The 23,126-nt window shown below is 44.0% G+C and overlaps 1 protein-coding gene across 1 annotated transcript in view; it reads right to left on the bottom strand.

The window, feature by feature from the left end:
- The window catches only part of CCDC60 (coiled-coil domain containing 60), a 201,580-nt gene that overhangs the window by 33,924 nt on the left and 144,530 nt on the right, over positions 1–23,126 (bottom strand). The window contains exons 5-7 of the mRNA XM_021007905.2: positions 22,434–22,541; positions 18,060–18,167; positions 5,982–6,072 (exon numbers count right to left, since the gene is read on the bottom strand). Coding sequence (XP_020863564.1) covers positions 5,982–6,072; positions 18,060–18,167; positions 22,434–22,541 — 307 coding nt within the window. The remainder of the gene's footprint in view (positions 1–5,981; positions 6,073–18,059; positions 18,168–22,433; positions 22,542–23,126) is intronic.

Raw genomic sequence — 23,126 nt, 5'->3', positions numbered from 1 at the left:
TATGGTTTAGTATTGATATTACTTCATTATCTATGGTACCTTTTAACATAATGTAGTTTCCCTCCTTAACTCTTTTAATTAAGTCTATTTTAGTCTTAACTTTGTCCAAGGTCATGATTGTTACCCCTACATTTTTTTTTACTTGAGCTGAAGCAAAATAAATTCTGCTCCAGCCCTTTATTTTTACTGTATGTGTGTCTCTCATTTTAAAATGTGTTTCCTGTAAACAAGATATTGTTGGGTTTGGGTTTTTGATTCATTCTGCCATCCATTTTTGTTTTGTGGGTAAGTTCATTCCATTCACATTTAAGGTTATAATTACTAGTTGTATATTTCCCTCCATCTTATTTTCCCCCAAATGTTTCTGTCTCACTCTGTCTCTCTGTCTCTGTCTCTCTCTGTCTGTATGTCTCTTTCTCCATCTTTCTCTCTGTCTCCCCCTCCCCATCCCTCCTCAGAAGTAGTTTACTGGACTGACTACTACCATACACCCTTCTAAGAGTCTCTTCCTTATCCTATCCCTTTGCCCCTCTATTTCTCTGTAAGTTAAGAAGACTTTTTTGCCCACCTGGATATACATGTTATTTCCTCTTTAACCCAGTTCTGATGAGAATAAGTTTCCCATGTTGCCTGCCCTCCAGCCATTCTTCTCTTCCACTCTAAAAATTCTTCCATTTACATCTTGTCTGTATAAGATAATTGCTCCATTTTTATCTCTCCCTACCCCATTTTATTTTTTAGGATCATTTCACCATAATCAAGTCAACCCCAAGCCCTCTTTCTATATATGCTCTTAAGAGTTACAAATATCATTATCCCATATTAGTAGGAAACAGCTTATTAAATCCCTTATGATTAGTTTTTCATGTTTACTTTCTTATCTTACTCCTGACTTCTGTATTTGTAAACCAAATTTTCTGTTCAGTTCTGGTCTTTTCTTCAAGAATGCCTGAAAGTCTTCATTAAATTCATTAAATACAATTTTTCCCCCCTTGCAGGATAATGCTCAGCTTTGCTGGGTAGGTTATTTTTGATTGCAAACCTAGGTCCTTTGCTCTTTGGAATATAATTTCTATGCCCTTTGGTCTTTTAATGTAGAAGCTGTAAAATTTTGTGTTATCCTGACTGTAGCTTTACAATATTTGAATTATTTCTTTCTAGTTGCTTGTAATATTTTCTCCTTGTCCTGGGAGCTTTGAAACTTAGCTATAATGTCCCTGTGAGTTTTCATCTTGAGATTTCTTTTAGGTGGTGACAGTAGATTTTTTCCATTTCTATTTTACCCTCTAATTTTAAAACTTCAGAGCAATTTTCCTTAATATTTTCCTGGAGTATAATGTCTAGACTTTTTCTTTGATCATGATTTTCAAGTCATGACTTTCAGGACATGACTTTCAGGTCAGGACTTTCAGGTAGTCCAACAATTCTTCTCTGTCCTTGATCTATTTTACAGGGGTTTTTTCCCCAGTGAGATATTTTGTTTTCTCTTCTATTTTTTCATTTTTTAAATTTTGTTTAATTATTTCTTGATACCTTGTGAAGTCATTAGCTTCCTCTTGCCCAATTCTGTTTTTTAAGGCATTGTTTTCTCCTTAAAGCTTTTAGATCTCTTTTTCTAATCGGTTGACTACATTTTTGTAATTTTTTAATTTTCTTGCATTACTTGTTTCTTTCCCCAATTTTCCCTCTACCTCTCTTATTTGATTTTAAAGTCTTTTTTTAAGCTCTTCCAAGGACTCTTTTTGGACTTGTGACCATTTTACATTTTTCTTTGAAGCTTTACAAATAGCTGTTTTGACTTCATTATCTTCTAAGTTTGAACCCTGATCGTCTACATCACCATAGTAATTATCTATGGTCAGTTTATTTTCCTCTTGTATTTACTCATTTTCTTAAACAGTTCATTTCTTGTCTCTTAAACTTCATGTTAGGGCCAGGCTCTGCTCCCAGGGTATGGGGGATAACGTCTCAGGCTTCAAATTTTTTATGCTGCTGTTTTCAGGGCTCTATCTGGAGGTCCTTGACCTTTTTGCTTCTTCCAGTGTTCTATGATCCAAGACCAGATGTGGTCACTGCTCTTTTGGCTTACGCCTTGGTCTATGAGTTATTCTAGGTATTCCCCTCCTTCTCAGAATGGGCAGCCAGGGCCTGCAATTCTGCTGCCACAGCACAGCAAATATCCTCCCTCCCTGTGTCCTTCCCCACTAAATGTACCACTGGTCAGAGGCCATAAGTCAGCTTGCCCCTCTGCCCTGGAACCGAGACCAGGGACTTGGCTCTCCTGTGAGTGATCAAAGAGCCCCCTGCCCCTCCGTGACTGGACTCACTGGCATGCGCTCGCTCCTTCTCACAGGCAGACACAGCCCAGGACTGAGTCTGGTCAAGAACTTGGGCCCCACCTCCAGTGCCAGTGAAGGGCCCCACCATCTTCCCCTGATTAGCCACTGGACCCCAACACTGGCATGGGGCGAAGGTTCTTGAAGCCTCAACTGCCCTGACACAGCTGCCCCCCAGAGCTTTCTGCTTGTGGACACAGAGGCCAGACCACCACCTGGAGATCAGATCTTTCCAAACATCCTCCCAAGTTGTCTTAGGCTGGACAACTCCTTTACCCTGACTTTTAATTTTTTTCTGTTACTCTAAAATAAAACTCTAAAATCCTAAACTCTAAAATTTGACACATCATTTTAAGTGTTTTTGTGGTGGAGGATTTGGGAAAGCTGGGTAATTTCTTGCCTTATTCCACAATCTTCCCACAATACCCTCAATAATTAACGTTTATATAGCACCTACTATGTGCCAGGCACTGTGCTAAGCACTTTACAATTATTATCTTGTTTGGTCCTTGCAACAACAGAGCCAGACAGTATTATTATCCCCATTTTACAGATGAGAAATTTGAGGTTAAGTGACTAGTCCAGGGTCACACATCTATTAAGTGTTTGAGGCTGGTTTTCAACTCAGATCTTTCTGACTCCAGGCCCTGTGCTCTGTGCACTATACTCCTAGCTTCCCTTGGGAGGGACTCAATACCTGTTCGACCTTGAATAAGTAATTTACCCTCCCTAGGCCCTAAGTTCCAGATCTGTAAAATGAGAGATTGTATCGGTAAGTCTCCCAGGTTCCTTCTATGTAAATCTATGATCTTATGGTCCTTAGCTTCCTTCAAATGAATGCTTGAATGCCACCTGCTATGGGAGGTTCTGTGGGACTTTATTATCACTCCCTCTTACCTGAAAGTGCATTGTACTTACCTAGGAACACCCTTTATCCTCCCTATCCAAGAGAATATAAGTTGCTTGAGGGATGGAACTACGTAATTTTTGTTTTTCTATTCCCAGCACTTGGCATGGAGCTTAGAACATAGTAGGCACTTTAATAAATGCTCACTGATGAGAATCTAGTCCAACTTATTCATTTTCCAGATGAAGAAACCCAGGCCAAGAGAGCGCAGGTGATTTGACCAAGGTCACACAGCTAGTGAGTGGTCATCGAGATGGAGTTTCAACCTCTATCCTTTGAGTTTGTGAATCTAGAACTGTTTCCACTGGACCCCTTTGATTCTGTACCTCCTTCTATGGCCCTAAGACTTTTAAAAGACAGGAGTTTGATGAGAAAAGAGAGGACTCTGAATGTTGGGGTACAAGCCCCACCTGGTTCGGGTGGGAGCCGGGTGCCTCTGTATCATTTGCTTCTGCTTTGGGTTGTCCCCACTGGCCAACCCCCTGCCCAGATGAAAGGACTATTGGCAAAGTTGCCAACTCCTGGGGAGAGAGAGCATTGGGTGAAAAATGCCCATACTGCCTCTGCCTTCCTTACGCTGCAGGAAATTAATTTCTGATTCTGGTGGGGAAAAAAATAAAGATTGTGTCAATTTGGCCTTGAAAAGCTAGGTCATCAAATCAGCCTGTGAAAAATGCCTGGGTCTGAGGATCTTGAGACCTCGGTTTGGCTTTTGCCTTCCTCTATTAACTAGCTATGTGACCCTCAGGGATGTCACTTAACCTCTTAAACTAAGGGTCAACTAGCTCTTCCAGAGCTAGAATTCTTAATGGCCAACAGGCTTTTGAGGAGGCTGGTCCTCCCTTGAGCCAGGATTTCTGATTGCATCCCCAAAGTGGCTATTTCAAGCGAGGGCGGCTAATGAACGCTTCTTTAGCCATCCTCAACAGAATCACAAACGTTCCTGCTTCCTTCACGGCGGCGGGGGAAAACAGAGTGGAGCGGAAGGCTGGGCCAGCCCTTCCTTCAACTTTCTCAGTTTGAGGGGAATTGAGAGGTGGCTCTCAAGAACTGCTGTAGTCACTGGATTTGAGCTGACTCTAGTCCCCGCCGACATCTTTCTGGGATAAATTCCTCCTCCTCCTTCTTTGTATTTAACTCTTGGGTGGCATTAAGCAGCTGCTGTATTCCACTCCAGAGGTGGCTGGAGACCTGATGGCTCCATCTAGGTTTTTACAACTGTGTTAAGAGACTTTGGGGGTGATGAGAATTGTGAGAGTGCCAGGGAGCCTGGACTCATTGAATGTTGGATGGGGGAGAGGCCTTAGAATATGGGATACCAGCAAGTTGTAGTGGCTCCGGCCTGATGACCCAGCTGCCAGTGAGGCTGAGGCTGGCAAATCTCTGGGGCTCAGGTGTTCTGAGCTGCAGTGGGCTGTATCAGTGGGATGGCTGAATTAAATTTGGCATTGCCCAAGGAGAGGGGGACCAGCCCAGGTTGGAAACAGAGAAGGTCAATGTTCCCACTCTGATAAGCACTGGCAGTAGCCCATGAATGGCCCCTGCACTTCTGGTCTGGTCAATATAGGGAGGCCACCTTTAAAAACAATGATGGCATTAATGACAGTAAGTGTGAGTCAGATCTGGGAGAAGCCTTAGAATGTGGAACGTCAGATTGAGGAGAGATCTCCTCTGACATAGAATGTCAGGGCTGGAAGGGAGCTTAAAACATGGAATGTCAGAGCTGGAAAGGTCCTCAGAACAAGGAATTTCAGAGCTGGGAGGGAGCTTAGAACATGGAATGTCATAGGTGGGAAGGACCTTAGAACAGGGAATGTTAGAGCTGTGAGGGGCCTCAGAACAGGGAATGTCAGAGCTGGGAGAGACCTTAGAACATGGAATGTCAGAGCTGGGAGGGAGCTTAGAACATGGAATGTAGGTGGGAAGGACCTTAGAACAGGGAATGTTAGAGCTGTGAGGGGCCTCAGAACAGGGAATGTCAGAACTGGGAGGGACTTTAAAGCATAGGATGCTAGAGCTAACACAGAATGTAAGGGCTAGGAGGGGTCTTCAAAAATAAAATTTTAGAACTGAGAGGGATCTTGGAATCAAATAATGTTATGATCAAATGGGACTTTAGGAGAAAATAACAATAATAGCTTATATTGACATAGCACTTAGAGGTTTATGAAGGCAGTCCTTTATAATACCCTGAGAGGGAGACACTGTCCAGGCCGGGAGGGGCTTTAGCTGTCACTGAGTCCATGAGTTCTCAACCTGATTTTGTGTCATTAGCCTCTTTGGTATAGTCTGGTCAGGCCTTCTCAGAATAATGCTTTGAATGAATAAATGCATCGACTTACAAAGGAAGCCAGTTCTATTAAAATGCATTTATCAAAATATTTTTTGAAAACAAGTTCAGGGGTTCCAGGTTAAGAACTCCCCAAAGTCCAACACTCTCATTTTGCAGAGGACCAAGGAGACTAGACCCTTTAAGACACATGGGTAGAGAGTGACTGAATCAGGGTTCAAACCTGGGTCTTCTGACTCTAAATTCATTTTGCTCTCATTTTTATTTTACATTTATTTACATTTAAATCCATTTTACACTCATCAAGATTCAGACATCAGGAGGAATGGAGGAGCCAGTGGGACGGTTCCAATTGGCAGTTGGGGAAGGGGTGCAGCAGAGGGGGCTGGCCCTGAGGGTGGGGCAGGGAGGGGTTCAAGCCTCAATGTAGAAATTAGGGTGGATTTACCTTTGGCGGCGTGATGAAGTGTTCCCATTTGTGTAATATCACCTTCTCCTTATTGATTTTTTTTAATGTACTTTTGCTGCCGCCAGGGTCCCTAAAGTGAAAAACAACTTAATGAGTTTTCGTTTCTAGAGCCCTGCTTTTATTACACCAAGTTCTTTTCTAAACTGCAATAAAAGGGGAATAAAGGATGGCTGATCTCTGGGCCAGCATGGATCCTGGCTCATGAGGAAGGGGCTTGGTTTGAGTTTGGGAGAGCAGAGTAATGCCAGCTGGACCGAGGTCATCTTTTCAGTGACAACAAGTGTTATGAGAGGGCGTGGCTTGTGGTACCCTTCTGTGGACTCAGCTTTTGGTTAAGGTAGAGGAAGAAACTTGACCCATGACTTGGACTGACCACAGTTGGCATCATGTGTGGGAGAGTAATGGTGTGCAGAAGAAACACCACCGGATTCTGAGTCAAAAGGCTGGGGTTGGAATCCCAACCTTGCTATGTATGTACTACCTGGGTGACTGACCAAGTGATTGATAAGAAGCTGGTCTTGGGAATCAGGAAGACTTGGGTTCAAATATGACCTCCAGTACTGTGTGACCCTGTGCAAGTCACTTAACCTCTCCTGGTCTCAGTTTCTGCATTTGTGAAATGATGGGGTTGGACTTCTAGCTCTACATTTAGGATCTCATGACCTCTCTGGGCCTCATCAGTAACACAGATGACTACATCATCCCTGTGGTCCCTTCTGGACAACATCTTTGGATCCCATAGAGTTTTCGTTGCCATGGAAACAAGAGGTACTCAAGCAGATATGATCCCAGTGTTCAGCTGTGTGTGATGGGTTTTGAACTTGGGCTGTATTCAAGGGCTGCATCATTTTGCAGATTTTTGGGAGAGGGGAGCTAGAAGGAAGAGTTAGGTCTTGCGTCCATCCATCCATTAGGAGCACTAGCAACAGCAGCTGGTGAGTCTTAGAACCATGAGTCCAGGGACCTGAAACAGGGCTTGATCTTTGTCTGCCTGAATGTTCCCAAGGTGGAGAACAAACACTTCCTTTGGGATCCTCTGTCCCAGCAATCTTTAAAGAACACTATCCTAGAAGTTCAAGGTCAAAAACTTCACCAATTTCAGTGAAGAAAATGGCTGCTTCATGGGTAGAATTTGAGGGGTGCAATCCTATAAAAATCTCTCTCCTTCTGATCTGCTTTGGCAACTGGAATCTCACTACTTAAGGCATAGCTTGGGGTGGCACTGAATGTCCTTGCTAAAAAGCCCTTCTTGCACACTAATACATTGTTAGTAGAATGGAAAATCGGTTCAAGTGTTAAAGAAAACAATTTGGAATTACACAAGAATAACCACATAACTCTTCAAACCTCCAAGCCCACTGTTGGGCTTCTATGTTAAGAAGGCCAAAGATAGAAATAAAGACCCCGTGAATATCTGCATTTTAATAGGAGAACTTTTTTTTTCCATGGTAGCAAAAATCTGTTGTGCTATAAGATGTGTAAAATGGGAGGACTTCAGTGATGCCTGGGAAGACTTATATGGATTGGGGCAAGGTAAAGAAAGTGGAACCAATAAAATAATAGACATAATGAATCCAAGAGGCAGTTAGAAGGCGCAGTGGCTGAAGTGCTGAATGAGGATTCAAGGAGAGCTGAGTTCAAATTCTGCTTCAGGCACTTACTAGCTGTATGACCCTGGGAGAGTCACATAACCTTCACTAGTGGTTTTCATATTGTCTCCTCTATTACTGGGTGCAGACTGAGAGCCTTTCTTTGTATCCCCAGTGCTTAGCATGGTGCCTGGCATATAGTAGGTGCTCAATAAATGCTTATTGATTTGACTTCCTAGAGCTCAGTTTTCTCTTTGGGTGAAATGGGTAATAGCACTTGTTTTACAGGGTTGTGAAGAGAAGTGAATGAGATAATTCTTGTAAATCACCTAGCAAAATGCTTGGTGTGCAATAGGGGCTTAATAATTGCTTGTTCTCTCCTTTCCTCCTCTAGTGAGGATTCAAATGAGATAATTTGTATAAGAGCTCCTTTTCAATTTTAAAGCACAAGTCTGGCTTATTATAACATACTACCATATGTCATACAATACTATTATTATTTTTTTTTCTTACTACTACTACTACAGTGTAAATAAAATAATACTAAAGAGCAGTTGGACTTTACTCACAGTAAGAAACAGGCCTGATCCCATAGTGCTGACGATGAAATCCACTTCCCTTCTCTTGGGAGGGGGGAATAAAGCATCTACTATGTGCCTGCTAAGTGCTAAGCACTTTACAAACACCTCATTTTTGCTCAGTGGGGGTGGGGAACTCTGGATGTGGAATGGGGTCTATGTGGTCACTATGTTGGTTGATTCTGCTCAAAGAGATTGTTTTTTTTTTTCTTTTCTAATACAAGGGTGGGGTCAGTGGTTAGGGTCAGGGTCAAGGGTGAATGATGGTGGGCTTAGAAGTGAAAGGCATCGGTGAAACCTTAACAAGAAATCTAATTCACCTGCTGGGGAAGAGGTAGGCAGCCTGCTACCAAACATTAGCCCCTTGGCCTGGATTCCTTGATTAGATAAGTTATGAAGGAGACCACAGGGAGGTCCACTGGTATGGAGGTTTGGTAGATGGGGAAGGCACAAGAAGTTTGGGGTGTGGGTGCTTTTGTGGGGGGCTGTTTGGAATTCCTGGTCAGCATGAGGACCCTGGGGCAAGGATGTTGAAAAGCAGGAGAACCTCTCAGAGAGGGGAGTTGGAGGTCATGAAGATAGCCCTGTGTCCTACAGAAACTGGAAGGAGCTGTCAGAGAGCCAGGGTGGGGGACTAACCCCAAACCCTTTGATATCAAGTACAAAGTCCAGCCAGTCTGTTCTTTATCTGCAGGGTCAGATCTGCTCCCAGGTGGGGCTTGGGACCTTAGAGGACATCTAGTTAAACTTCCTGGGGCAGTTAGGTGACTTGGGGGGATAGAGCAGCTGGCCTGGAGTCAGCAAGACTCATCTTCCTGAATTCAGATCTGACCTCAGATACTTCCTAGTTGTGTGACCTTGGTGAAGTCACTTAACCCTACTTGCCTCAGTTTCCTCATTTGTACAATGAGCTGGAGAAGGAAATGGCAAACCACCCCAGTCTCTCTGCCAAGAAAACCCTAAATAGGGGTCACCAAGAGACACGACAGACAACTGAATAACAACCTCAGCCTCTGACTTCAGATCCTCTGCTCACTCTACTGTGAAATGACTTATTATGAAAGTAGTAAAGTGGTAGAAAGGGAACTTGAGCTGGGAGGGCTCTAGGACCTAGAATGTCTGAGCTGGAAGGGCCTTAGAACAGAGAATGTGAGAGCTGGGAGGGGCCTTAGAACAGGGGATGTCAGGGCTGAGAGAGGCTTAGAACAGGGAATGGCAGGGCTGGGAGGAGTTTTACAGATGATCCATCCAACTCCTTCATTTTATTGAAGAGGAGGTGGGCTCAGGACAGGTAAATAACCTGCTAATTCCAGAGAGTCAGTTAATTTCTGAGGGAAGAAAATGGTCTTTGCAATATTTTATTTTCTGATTACACAATAAAAAGCTTTTTGCATAATTAATGGTGTACTTCATTTAATTTTTGTTATGTCTCAGTGTTCCCCTGAGTAAACAAACTAAGGAAATATTTAAAATGCCATGGGAAGTCCCACCACCAGTATTTGGGTTATGCAAACAGTGTTTAAGGCGGCAGCTTTTCTGATGTCTGACTCTATGATTAACAAGGAGATCGTTAGATATTCCCCCTGCCTGACTCTGTCTGATACTCCCAGGACTACAGGGCTTCCCAAACTCTCTTTTGCAAATGCAGCCCCTGCTGAGTCTGCCCCAAGACTTCTTGAAGTTCAAAAGCCCCTTCTCCCCTTTAAAAATGAAACCCAGTCCCACACAAGCTTTTCAACCTTAAATACTCCAGATTTATCAAGAAAGTTTGCTCTGGCGGTGGCCTGAGAATCTATGGCTCCAGGAATGAATCATTTTCTGCTGGCCACCAGGCCCAAGCCAAGCCCTGGCAAAGCCATGATGGGGAAGAGGAGGCCGGAGAGACAGAACCTGGCCCTCCGTCACCCCATTTCTCGAAATGAGGGATTAAAAAAACAAATTCCCTTTCATAGAAAAAGTCTTATAAAAAGCATTTATGAAGCACCTACCATGTTCTAGGCCTCAGGGCTGCAGGTTCTCCACTCCTATAATCTAGACACTTCCTTCACAATAGCCCTACAAGATCAGTGGTGAATGGTGGTGAAAATCCCATTTTACAGGGGGAGAAACTGAGGTTCAGTTAGGCCATATGACCTTGAGAGACTCAAATGTCTGTAAGGTCTTTCCCTAACCTTAAAACACCAAAGGTTAGTTGTTATCTGATGCAGTCTCCTAGTTTTAGAGGAGAGGAAACTGGGGCCTTGAGAGGGTATGTGATTTGTCCGAGGTCACACTGCTGGGCTGGTGGGTCAGCAGCAGAACCGGGATTCCAACTTGGGTCTGCTAGAAGAGGCATCGAGGGAAAGGGGGAAGCAGTGTCTGCAGCACCAGAGAACCTGGATTTGTACCCCAGCTCCATGGCTGACCAGCAGGAATGCTTCCTTTCTCCTCTCTGCTGTTTTGCTGCCCTGGGAGGGGCCTTGGAACAGGGAATGTCAGAACTGGGAGGGGCCATGGAACAGGGAATGTCAGAGCTGGGAGGGCCTGAGAACAAGGAATGCCATAAGGGTAAGGGACCTTAGAACCCAAGATGTCAAAGCCTAGCCAAGTTCAGAGAAGTTCCACTGTGGAGTCAAGTGGAAGTGATAAGAGGGGCTGCTATCTGCCTCAATAGAAGGACCCACCCCACCAAAATTTTGTCTCCTCACGATGATCTAAAATCATGTGATGCGGTCCTATTTCATTCTGCAGAATGGAACTACCAAGACCCTAATTAACGATTTTATTAATTGTCCCAGACTCTCAAGACCACCAGTTCCTATTCAGTTGTTAGCTGAGACACCAATCCACCCCCTGAACTTCCCTGGTAAAGCCCCCACTCTTGTGAATCTACCTGGTCAGAGAGCTTGGAATTCCCAGTGTCAGGAGCACAGTGATGCATGAGCTGTCTGCCAGCCAAGCCCAGGAGGGAAAATGATTAGATTTATACCCACCATTTTGCCTGACAGAAATGGAGTCACTGGGATCAGATGTCACCTGGGAACTCATCGCTACCTCCCCCAGGGATGAATGCTGCGGTTTTTAGTCCCATGCTTATTTCTCATCAATGATTTCATCACACAGGTGCCTGTTTGACCGTGAAAAATCATGTCTACATGGCAGCCGGTGGAGCACAGGTCCTTGCCCAATGAATTTGACCTGCGTCATGTTTGCCACCGGGAACACTCACAGAATGGGATCATAGGGTCCTAGAAAGGGTATTTGGCATCATCCAGGTCAACCTGCTCACTTTACAGATGAGGAAACTGAGGCCCAGAGAGTTACGTGATTTGCTGAAGTCAAGTCACACAGCTAGTAAAAGAGTAGGGGCAAGAATTGAACCTAGATCATCTGACAATCATTACCTGACCCCTTTTCACTGTGCCAAGCTTTTAGTTATTGTGGTTTAAAAATATTTTATTGACACATTTTAAAAGATCACTGTCACTTCCCAAGAGCCACCTACCTGCCTCACAGAACTGTCCTTTGCCATAAAGAAAAACAATTAAGAAAATGAATTAATATGCACTTACTGTGACTGACAGTGTATGTGGCATTACCCACCTATAATCCACCCACCTCTCTCTATTGGTGGGGGGAGAATATATTTCGTTACTGTTCATCTGGGGCCTATGACCAAGGTATCTTTAAACACTTTCATCCTTGTTGTGTAGTCAGGTCTGACTCTTTGTGACCCCATTTGGGGTTTTCTTGGCAGATAGGAGTGGTTTGCTATTTCCTTTTCCAGCTCATTTTACAGATGAGGAAATTGGGGCAAACAGGGTTAAATGACTTGTACACAGCTAGTGTCTGAACTCAGGTCTTTCTGACTCCATCCAGGCCAAGGTGCTCTACCCACTGTGCTACTTAGCTGTCCAGCAAAGATGGTGATGAAGATGATGGTGATGGTGATGATGATGATGATGATGGTGATGGTGGTGGTGGTGGTGATGATGATGATGATGGTGATGATGACAACGATGATGATGGTGATGATGATGATGGTGATGATGATGATGGTGATGATGGTGATGATGGTGATGATGATGATGGTGATGATGATGATGATGGTGATGATGGTGATGATGACAACGATGATGATGGTGATGATGATGATGGTGATGATGACAACGATGATGATGGTGATGATGATGATGATGGTGATGATGATGGTGATGATGATGATGGTGATGATGACAACGATGATGATGGTGATGATGATGATGATGATGGTGATGATGATGGTGATGATGATGATGATGGTGATGATGATGGTGATGATGATGGTGATGATGATGGTGATGATGACAATGATGATGATGGTGATGATGATGATGATGATGATGGTGATGATGGTGATGATGACAACGATGATGATGGTGATGATGATGGTGATGATGACAACGATGATGATGGTGATGGTGATGATGGTGATGATGACAACGATGATGATGGTGATGATGGTGATGATGATGATGATGATGATGATGGTGATGATGGTGATGATGATGATGGTGATGATGGTGATGATGACAACAATGATGATGGTGATGATGATGATGATGATGGTGATCATGATGATGACAGTTAACTTGCAAGATTGTGGCGAAGACCAAATGAGATTGTATTTGTATAGCACAAACCTTCACCATCTCTATAAATGCTAGTTATTATTGTTGTTCTTTCCAATTTACATTGTCATAGTCACTGCAATGAGGCTTCTCAGCCTGCTTCGCTCTGCCCCTGTGCATACAGGCTTCCCTGGACCCTTCCTATTCATCCTTTCTTGCTAATCCCCCTTCCCATTCATGTACCACCATTTGTTTAGCTGGGTCCTGATCGATGGGCATCAACTTTCTTTGCTCCCACAAAAGTGCTGCTATGAATATTTTGTCTCTGAAACCTCTCTTTCTGCCTAGCAGGGGGGTTTCTGGATCAAAAGGAAGGGAGGGATATTTTTAAAGATTGCTCTATTTCTTCTAATACCAGTGACCTTCTTCCCAACGTTTCTTTCTGGCCCGGAGTGATCACAGGGGCTGCCTTTTGCTTCATTAATCTAGACTGGTTTGCAAACACCAAATGGATTTGCTGGGGAAATACTAAACTCTCCGCTTCCTGGATTATGCTCAGTTGCCATGGTGAGGGGCAATTATATTGCTAAGTGTCCTTGAAAAATGTTCATTGTCTTTTAAATTCCTCCTCTTCTCCCTTCTGGTGGCATGGTTGTGATCTTGGCTATGCCTACAGAGCACGTTTGTTTGTTTGTTTGTTTTTTCTCCAAGGTCCTACCAAGTTGGAAAGGCCTTGAGCAAAAGCCTGCAGTGGAATAAGGGCTAGATACGGGGAGTCAGAGGAACTGTGTTCAAATTCTAGTATTACACCTAATATCTATGTCTAGTATCTAATATCTTTGATGGGTCAGTTAGCTTAGGGTCTCAGTTTCCTGTAGTTAATGAGACATGATCTCTATAGGCAAATGAGATAATATCTGCAAAGCATTTAGCTCAGTGCCTGGTACATATTTGCTGTTCAGTCATTTTCAGTCCCTTCTGACTCTTCATGACTTCGTTTGGAATTTTCTTGGCAAATATAATGGAGTGGTTTGTCATTTTCTTCTCCAGCTCATTTTACAGATGAAGAAATTGAAACAAACAAGGTTAAGTGACTAGCCCAGGGTCTTCCAGCTAGTAAGTATCTGAGGCCAGATTTGAACTCATGAAGATGAGTCTTCCTGACTTTGGGCCTAGCACTCTATGCACTATGGCGCCACCTAGCTGCCTACCAGGCACATAAGTTGGGCTCAATAAATGCTTGTTCTCTTTCCCATTCCCTTCTCTTCTAAACTTATGATCTTGTTGACTTGAGACCAGTCTTGCTAGATGTGAGAAGGTCCATCATTGGAAGACTGACCATCAGGGAGAGGCATTATGGTTCAGCGGAAAGAGCACTGAGGACCTGAGTTCAAATCCCATCTCTGGGGCTTTCTAATTATGTGAACCTGAGCAAGTCACTTAATTTTCTTGAGTTTCAGTTTCTTCAGCTGTTAAATGAGGGGACCTTAAAGATCTCTTCAAACTCTAATTCTAGATCTATGATCCTATGAGTGTCTTGGCCACAGCAACTCTGAGAGTCATGGAAAATTAAAGTCTTCAAAGGCTGGTGACACAGATAGTCCAAAGGACCATGGAGAGACTCCAGGAAGTAGAGTGGGGTGGAAGATGATGAGAGGTTGAGCAAGCATTAGCTCTGCCCCTAGTGGAATGGGCTTCCTTGAGAGATGGTGGGGACCACTTAGTGGAGGTCTTCAAGCAGAGGCTGGATCACTACTTGTCTGGTGTGGAATAGCATGGATGTCTTTTGGCTATGGATTGGACTAGATGGCTGTGAAGGGCCTTTCCAGCCTGAAAATTTGGTTATTCTGTTGGTACCCTTATGAAGTCAAGAGAAGTCCAAGTACCTCAAGCACCCCGGGTTAAGCTTCTGTGGTGAATGTGTGAGAAGGCATCGCTGAGATTCAGACAGGCTGGCCAGGTTTGGATGGCCATCAAAGCACATCATTGGAAAGGAGGCAATCCTAGAGCCATGGAAGTAGCTCACCCTTGAAGGTAGAGACTATATTTTGCCTTTCTTTATATGTCCAGCACTGAGCAAAGTCCTGGTGCATAGTAAGCACTCAATCCATGTTTTTTTCCACACCACTTTTATTTCCAAATACATTCTACCTCTACTCCTTAAGCCATTTCTTATAAAAAAAACATTTAAAAAGAGGAAATAAAAAGCAGTTTGGCAAAAACTAACCAAACATCAGATTCTGAGTCTGCATAATCCATACCCCTAGCCCCCCACTTCTTAAGAGGGCATTTTTGAGCCTTGATATATGCATCAAACATCACTATTACCTACAAAAATTTTATTATCATTACGAATAAGACCTAGCATTTACACAAGGTTTCCCAAAACTCTAGGCCAACCTTCTCATTTTGCAGTTGAGGAAACTGAGGCTCAGAGAGGCCAGAGGATCACTGGATCACAAGTTTTAATGGCTTAAGACTTCACTAAGACTTTTGGGACACTTTGTATCAGATTGGGCTCTAAGGTTTGCAAAGTGTTTTCTGTGGGTTTTCTCATTTGATCCTCACACCAACCATGGGAATTTGGTGCTAATTATTGTCCTCATTTTACAGATGAGGAAAGTGAGACTTGCCCAGGGTCACTCAGCTTGTCAGTGCCTGAGCTAGGGTTCCATCTCTGGTCTTCCTGGTTCCAAGTGCAACCTTTATTGATTGCACCTCCAATTTAAAGAACAAAAGTGGGGATCCCCAACTCCTGGTGGGAATCAAGGGAGAGTCTGCCTGAATACCTTTTGTTTTGGGGCTTCTAATCTGTAAAGATCTGGATGGGACCAAGCCCTTGATGGAAGTCTCTGCTCACACATTGTGGCAGGCCATCAAGTATTCTGGGGTGTGTGCCCTATAGCTGTTAATGAGTTTCCGTCAAGCGCCATGCACATTTCTCAAACTGACTAGTACAGGGAAGGAAAGGATGTTTTTCTTCTCTCTCTGAGCCCCTGCCCTCCCCATCTCCACCTCCATCTGATGAGGGATTCCATCCTAGGCCTCAGGAATCTGTGTTGCAGAGTTATGGGTTACTCTTCCCACTGTACCCAGAGGATGGATGACCCTTTAAAGTGATCTATACTAGTAAAAACCAGTAGACAATAAACATGCATTAATTGACCACCATGTGGCATGTACCATGCTAAATGTGGGGAATACAAATGTTCAGTAAAAACAAAGACAGTCCGTGACCTCAAGGAGCTTACAATTGAATGTATTATTATTGTTGTTATTACTATATTTGTTAAAAAACCTAGAAGTTACTGAAAGCATATGAATTGAAATCAAGTTTGAGAAACAATTCAATTTGTTTTAATTCAATTCAAAGATCACTAAGAAAATAATTAGAAAAATATGGAATTATCAGTCCTATAGAATTCACTAAAAATCATCTCTTCCCTCTTCCTTTCCATGCAACAAAAAGGGGGGGGGAACAATGTTTTTTCATTTGTTCATTCATTCAATCAATATTTATTGAGCAAGATTTTGTGCCAGGCACTGTGTTAAGTGGTGGGGATAGAAGAAGAGGCAAAAGGCAGTCCCTGTCCTCAAGGAGCTTACAATTTAAAGGGGGACACACAAGCAAACAAGTATATACAAAGTGAGCTCTATACAGGATAAATGGGAAATAGTAATAGAGGAAAGGAACTGGAATTAAGGGGAGAGGCTGGGGAAGGCTTCCTGCAAGACACTTGAAGGAAACCACGAGGTGGAGGTGGGAAGGGAACATTTCAAGCATGGGGAACAGCCAGAGAAAATGCCCGAGTCAAGGAACTGAGAATGTCTTGTTGGTTGAATAGATAGATCAGTATCACTCACTTATTATTTTTGGACTCAACCTGTGATTTCATTAGCATGGAGAACACTTGGGTAGCAAATACCTTCTACCACTGCAACTTTTAAGTCTTTGAAGATGCCAGACTGCCTAAAAGGTTAAGTGATTTGCCCAGGGTCACTCAGTCATCGTGTGATAGAGGTGGGACTTGAACTCAGACCTCTTCTGACTCCAAGGGCAGCTTCCTAAGCCGTCTGCCGAAGCGTCCCTCTATTGCTCCACAGTAAGAAGGAAGGTTCTTGAAGGCTGGACCAAAGGAGCACAGGCTCTGGAAAGTCCTGCTGGGCTGCAAAGGCTCTGAGATGGACTGGATGACATGTCTGCCTTCCAAGGGCCAGCCTGGCTTGGTGCAGAGGGGAACGAGCTTTCTGGTCACAGCAACTCCTAGAGGACCATGAACTGAGTTGTAGCTTGTACCATGGGTGTGTGTGTGGGTGTGTGTGTGTGCACACCAACATTCCAACATCGTCAATTCTGAACATTTTGAAGAATTATCATCATTTTAATATTATAAATCATGGCATCTAGGTGGCTCAGTGGAGAGAGTTTTGGAACTGGAGTCAGGAAGATGAGTTCAAATCCAGCCTTAGACAGTTACTAGCTTTGGGACCCTAGGCAAGTCTCTTTACCTCTGTTTGCCATTCTCTCTACTATGCCACCTAGCCGAATTGTTAGTCCCACAGAATTTACTAAGAATCATCTCTTCCCACTCACCTCTTGCAAAAAAAAAATCAAGCAATCACGACAGCATAACACCATAACATAGAAAAACAAAAAAGAAGAGGAAAAGGAAAATGAGGAATAAGAGGAAGAGGAGGAGGAGAAGAGGAAGAAGAAGCAGAAGCAGAAGAAGGAGCAGAAGAGGAAGAAGAAGAAGTAGAAGAAAAAGAAGTATAATAATAATAATAATAATAATAATAATAATAATAAGTAGAAGAAGTAGAAGAAGAAGGAGGAGGAGAAGGAGAATGAGAAGAGGAGAAAGAGAATGGTTTGAGGAGGAGGAGGAGGAAGCAGAGAAGATGAAGAAGAGAGGAAGAGGAAAAGAAGAAAGAGAGGAGGAAGAAGAGAGAAGGAAAGGAATAAGGAAAAAAAGGAAGAGGAAGAAAAGAAGAATGAGAATGAGGAAGAGGGGAAGAACTATAGAAGACAGAGGATGAGAATGGGGATAAGGAAAAACAAGGCATATAGAAGAGGGGAAAAATAACCCTCTTTGGAAAATGTGTGGCTGGGGGCAGCTAGGTGGTGCAGTGGGTAGAGCACTGGCCCTGGATTCAGGAGGACCTGAGTTCAAATCCAGCCTCAGACACATAACTCTCACTAGCTGTGTGACCCTGGTCAAATCACTTAACCCCATTGCCTAACCAAAAAATAAAAAAAGAAAAGAAAAAGACAAAAAAAAAAGAAAGTGTGTGGCTTACTTTTCATTCCAGCAGGTTATCACTGGTTTCATGCTGTGGTGGTTGTGGTCAATGGTCAGTGCTTCCAGGAGCCAGTGGAGGGCACAGAGTTGCCGGAAAAGGGGCTCTCTACCAAGACAAAGAGAAAACTCTGGTCATGGAGAATCGAGGATATAAGGAGGGTTAGGGGCTTTGGAGAAAGAAGGAAGGCACTTCAGAGATTTTCTAGTCCAGGCCCCTCATTTTACAGCAGAAGAAACTGAGGCCCAGTAAGAAGTACTTCGGCCAAGGACGCTCGTCTCATAATCAGGATTAGAATTGGAAGGGACCTTTATGATCAGGAAGCTCAAACCTCTCGTTTTACAGATGAGGAACCGAGGCTCTGAGAATGTTCAATGACTCATCCAAGGTCACTCAGGGCATAAATGAGCAGGGTTGGGCTTTTCCCCAGGGCCTCAGCTTCCAAATCCAACCCCTGTTCCCACTGCACCATCATGCCCTAGACCACTCGCGCTGACGAACTCTCGCCCATGCAGCCCGCGGTGCCCCTGAAATGCTGAATGTAGTCACCATGAGAGTGGATGATGCCTCTTTGGGATACACCAAGGGGCAGGAACCCCTCTCCCCAGCTGCTGCTTCATGTGCCGCCTCCTATGGGAAGCCCTCCCTGATGCCCCTCATTTGTAGAATCTTCTCCCTTCTCAGATTAGGTTCAATCCGATCCAAAGCATTTATGAAGCCCCTGCTATGTGCCAGCCACTGTGCTGGGCAGAGAGGACACAGACAAAAAGGAAAACATCCCCTGCCCTCAGGGAGCTTCTATCAGTAGATAAAGAATCCTTCATCTAGGTCTGGAAGGGAGCAACTGTCTCACTTGAGGAAACTGAGGCACAGGAAGTGATGTCATAAGGTCACCAAGCCCAGTGACCCTTCCAATAACACCTACCCTTGTCACCACGGGACCATATATGGAGAGCCGGAAGGGACCCCTGAGGCTCCCTGGGCCAACCCCTTCATTTTACAATTACAGTAACTGAGGTCCAGAGAGGGGAAGGCACTTACCCTGGGATCACCCAGCTAAGTGTCTGAAGCAGGATTTGAACCTGGGACCTCTGAGCCCAAATTCAATGCCCTGTCCACTGTCCTATGCTGCCTCAGCAACATACACAGATGAGTAAATTAGAAACATGTACAAGGTCAATTCTTGAGAGGTAGGTAGTGAAGGATTATGTTCTGGACTTGGAATCAGGAAGACCTGAGTTCAAATCCTATCTCACCCTGTGTAACTACTCCAGGTTTCACTCACATCATCTGTAAAATGAAGGGGTTGGACCCTCCGGAAGGGCTTGTAAGGCCAGGGGCTGGCAGGGGAAACATATGGCTTTGAAGAGCCCAGGTTCAAGGCCCTTGGGGAAGACGCCTCCTCTCTCTGAACAGGCTTCTTCTTCAAGGAGAGAGCTGCACGGGGGGTGGGTGCCAATTTAGGTTTGATATAAGGAGACATTTCTCAACAGCCAGAGTTGTTCAAAGACGGAGAGGATTAATAATAATAATAACAATGATAGTACTAGTAATACTTCTGCTGAGAGAATGAAAAGCATGTACTAAGTGCTACCTACATAAATAATCCACTTGGTGATTTAATCTTAGCTGATCTTCATAGCAACCTCATGAGGGAAGTGCTAGTATGGCACCCATTTTACAGATGAAGGAAACTGAGGCAAGCAGGCATTGCTTAGGATCACACAGCTCTTAAATGTCTGAGGCAGAATTTGAAGTGACTTGCCCCAGGTCACAAAGAAAGTAAACATTGAAGACAGGATTTGAACCCAGAGCTAGCACCCTATTTATTATGTCTCAGAAGATGCTGAGATCTCCCCTCACTGGCTGTGTCTTCAGACAAAGACTGTCAGGGATGTAACAGTGGAGATTCTTGTTCAGGTTATAGGTCAGACTAGATAGCCCCAAGTCCTGCCTCTGACGCTTGAGTTTTAGGTGACCTTGGATAAGTCACTTCCTATTCTGTCTCAGACACTTATGTTCTGTGTGATCCCTGAGCAAGTCACACTAACGTCACTGAGCCTCAGTTTCCTCATTTTTAAAATGGGGGCAATAATGACACCTATCTCATAACGTTGCTTTGAGGGCCAGAGAAAAGCAAGTCACTTTTAGTTTCCTCATCAGACAAAGTGAGAGGGTTGGATTAAATTCCCTCTGAAGTCCCCTTCCACCTCTAGGGCTGTGATCTTGTGTAAATGAGACATCCATAAGCCAGAGGCTGCCAGGGCTGCATCTCCACGGATCAACACAGGATAGGGTTAATGGTCTGGATGCTCCTTACTGGAAACAACTTTAGCATCTTCCCAACTAACCCTGGTCCTTCCCTATCCCCCGGGATAACTCCGGGAAAGCTCTGCCCATTATGATGACTTGGAAATGATCATTCTCTGAAAGCAGAGAGATCAATATTCCCAGGTTCATGGGCTTTCCACACCCATAAGGAGGAATCTGCCCTCCCCATTTCCAGGAAAGTAGGTGGGAAAGGTAATCAGCAAGCCCTGGTACCAATGTCAGTCCAGAGTGTCCTCTAAGGGGGATTCACGTAACTCAATTGGAGTAGGAAGACACTCGTGTATTTGATGTTCAGTTGTTTCAGTCATTCCTGACTCTTCATGACCCCATTTGGAGTCTTCTTGGCCAAGATGCTGGAGTGGTTTGCCATTTCCTTCTCCAGCTCACTTTACAGATGAAGAAACTGAGGCAAACAGGGTTAAATGATTTGTCCACAGCTAATAAGTGTCTGAGGTCTACCTGACTTTTAGTAATCAGATCTTCCTGACTCTAGGCCCAGACACTCCATCCACTGTGCCACCTACCTGCCTCATGCATGCACAGGGAATGATTGTAAGGTAATATTGGGAGTTGGAGGTTTTAGTGAGCTTGGGAGCGTTCACAACTAGGGACACTGTCCAAAACACAAAGTACACAATTTTCAACCTTTCACCCACCTTTACGGACAAAGTAACTCTTGGAAGAGTTCATCAGGTGGAAAGAAGACTGATTCTGGGGACAGAGGTCCTGAGTTCAAATCCCACCTGTGATCCTTATTAACTTGTGTGACTTAACCTCCCTGGTTCCAACTTTCTCTTCTGTAAAATGGGCAAATGGGTGAGGAGGCTTCTAGACTTCCTTTCACCTCTGAACCTCTGATCTATGACCTTAAGTCATTTCATCTCTCTGGGCCTCAGTTTCCTCAACTTTAAAATGAAGGGCTTTGCCTTAATGGCATCTGATGTCTCTTCAAATACTAGACCTACGATCCTTAAGAACTTCCCCTCTCTGACTTCAGTTTGCTCACCTGTAAAATGAGAGGGTTGGGCTCCGTGGCCCTTGAGGTCTCTTCCAACCCTACAGGGAGCCAACTTCTTCCTAAAGACCTCTGGGGAGGAGGTGGCCACCATTTCTCAAATCAGTCCATTCCAATTTTGGACAACTCTTTGGGTCAGGAAGTTCTTCCTGCGGCAGAACCAACGTATGCCCCCAATAACTTACCCAGACCTTAGATTGAACACCTTGAAGGGAACTTAGAGGCCACTGAGTTAAACCCTCTCATTTTACAGATGAGGAAACTGAGGCACAGGGAAGTGACTTGCCCAGGGTCACACAGTTATTATGTGTTTGGGATAGAGACTAGACCTATGTTTCCTCTGATATAGGGGAGTCCAGATGAGGAAAGTCACTCTGGCAATTCAATTTTGTAACTTATAGTTTTAAAGCAGGGATTTTCAACCTGGCATCTCCAGGTTATGACCCAAGGAGGCCCTGCATAGATTTCAGGGAATCCATGAACATGAAAAAAAAATGGCATATTCCCTCCCCCCCAAAACTAACTTTTAACTGAAACTTCAATTATTTGTGAACAAGATTCTGAGAAAGGGGTTACCCTAGGTGTCACCCAACTACCTAAGGGGTCCAGAACACAAAAATGGCTAGGAATCCCTGTTTTAAAAGAGTTAAAGTGACTTGCCTAGGGTCACGCAGCCAACATATATCAAGAGGCAGATGTGAATTCAGGTCTTCTGATTTTAAGGCTAGCTGTCTATCCATGATTCCACGTTGCCTCTCACACTAAGAGTTGGGAGACATTTTTTTTTACCTGATGCTGGAAAAATATTCCCCATTTTGATGCCTGGATTAACAAATAACAGATAGCCTCAATGCTGGCCCCTTCCCATTTTGCTTTAACATTCAGGCTCTGCTTTCTGTTACCATTGCACATAGCTAAGCAGCTTGGGAGGGCGGCCCACACGCATTGCCACGCTGACTCATTTTTCTTTGGTTCCTACTTAGAAGGCTGCAAACCCAACAGGACAGAAAGGAGTCTGGGGGACTCACACTTGTGCCTGCGATAGCGATGGCGAACTCAGACAGTTGTGCACCGGGTTGAAAGGCCGTAGAAGGACATCTGGCATCCCCTCTATTTTTCTCACTCGATCGTACAAGCTGTGGGGGGAAAAGGCAGAAGCATTGAACTGAATGAAATTCCACCAGGCTCATTCCTTGTATCACCTTGTCCAGTGTTCCTCCGTCAGATTGTAAGCCGCTTGAGGGCAGGGACTGTGTTTTGCCTCTTTTTGTATCCCCAGTCCTTAGCACAGTGCCTAGCACATAGTAGGTGCTTAATAAATGTTTATTGGATTGAATTGAACTGAACCTGGAAGGTTGAAGTGACTTTTCCTGGGTCACAGAGACAGCAAAATCAGGATTCAAACCCTAGTCATAGATTTATAAATGGAAGGGACCTTGGAATCCGTCTCATTCAACACTGCCTCCCTCATTTTACAGATGAAGAAATGGAGACCTAGAGAACAGAAATGACTGACCCAAGAATATTCAGGTAGGAAAAAGTGTGTTAGGATTTGAATCCAGGTCCTGAGACTTCAAATACATAAAATTGTCTCTCTGAGTGACTATCTTATAGTTCAGTCAATGATAATTAGCATTAATACAGTGTTTACTATGTTCCAGGCACTGTGGTAAATGCCTTACAAACATTACCTCATTTGAACTGATTAGATTCAGTGATCA

Source organism: Phascolarctos cinereus, unplaced genomic scaffold, assembly GCF_003287225.1.
Source record: "Phascolarctos cinereus isolate Bilbo 61053 unplaced genomic scaffold, phaCin_HiC Scaffold_4;HRSCAF=312, whole genome shotgun sequence".
Lineage (NCBI taxonomy): Eukaryota > Metazoa > Chordata > Mammalia > Diprotodontia > Phascolarctidae > Phascolarctos > Phascolarctos cinereus.
The sequence above is the reverse complement of the archived record's forward strand: the minus strand, read 5'-3'. Positions and strand labels throughout refer to the sequence as shown.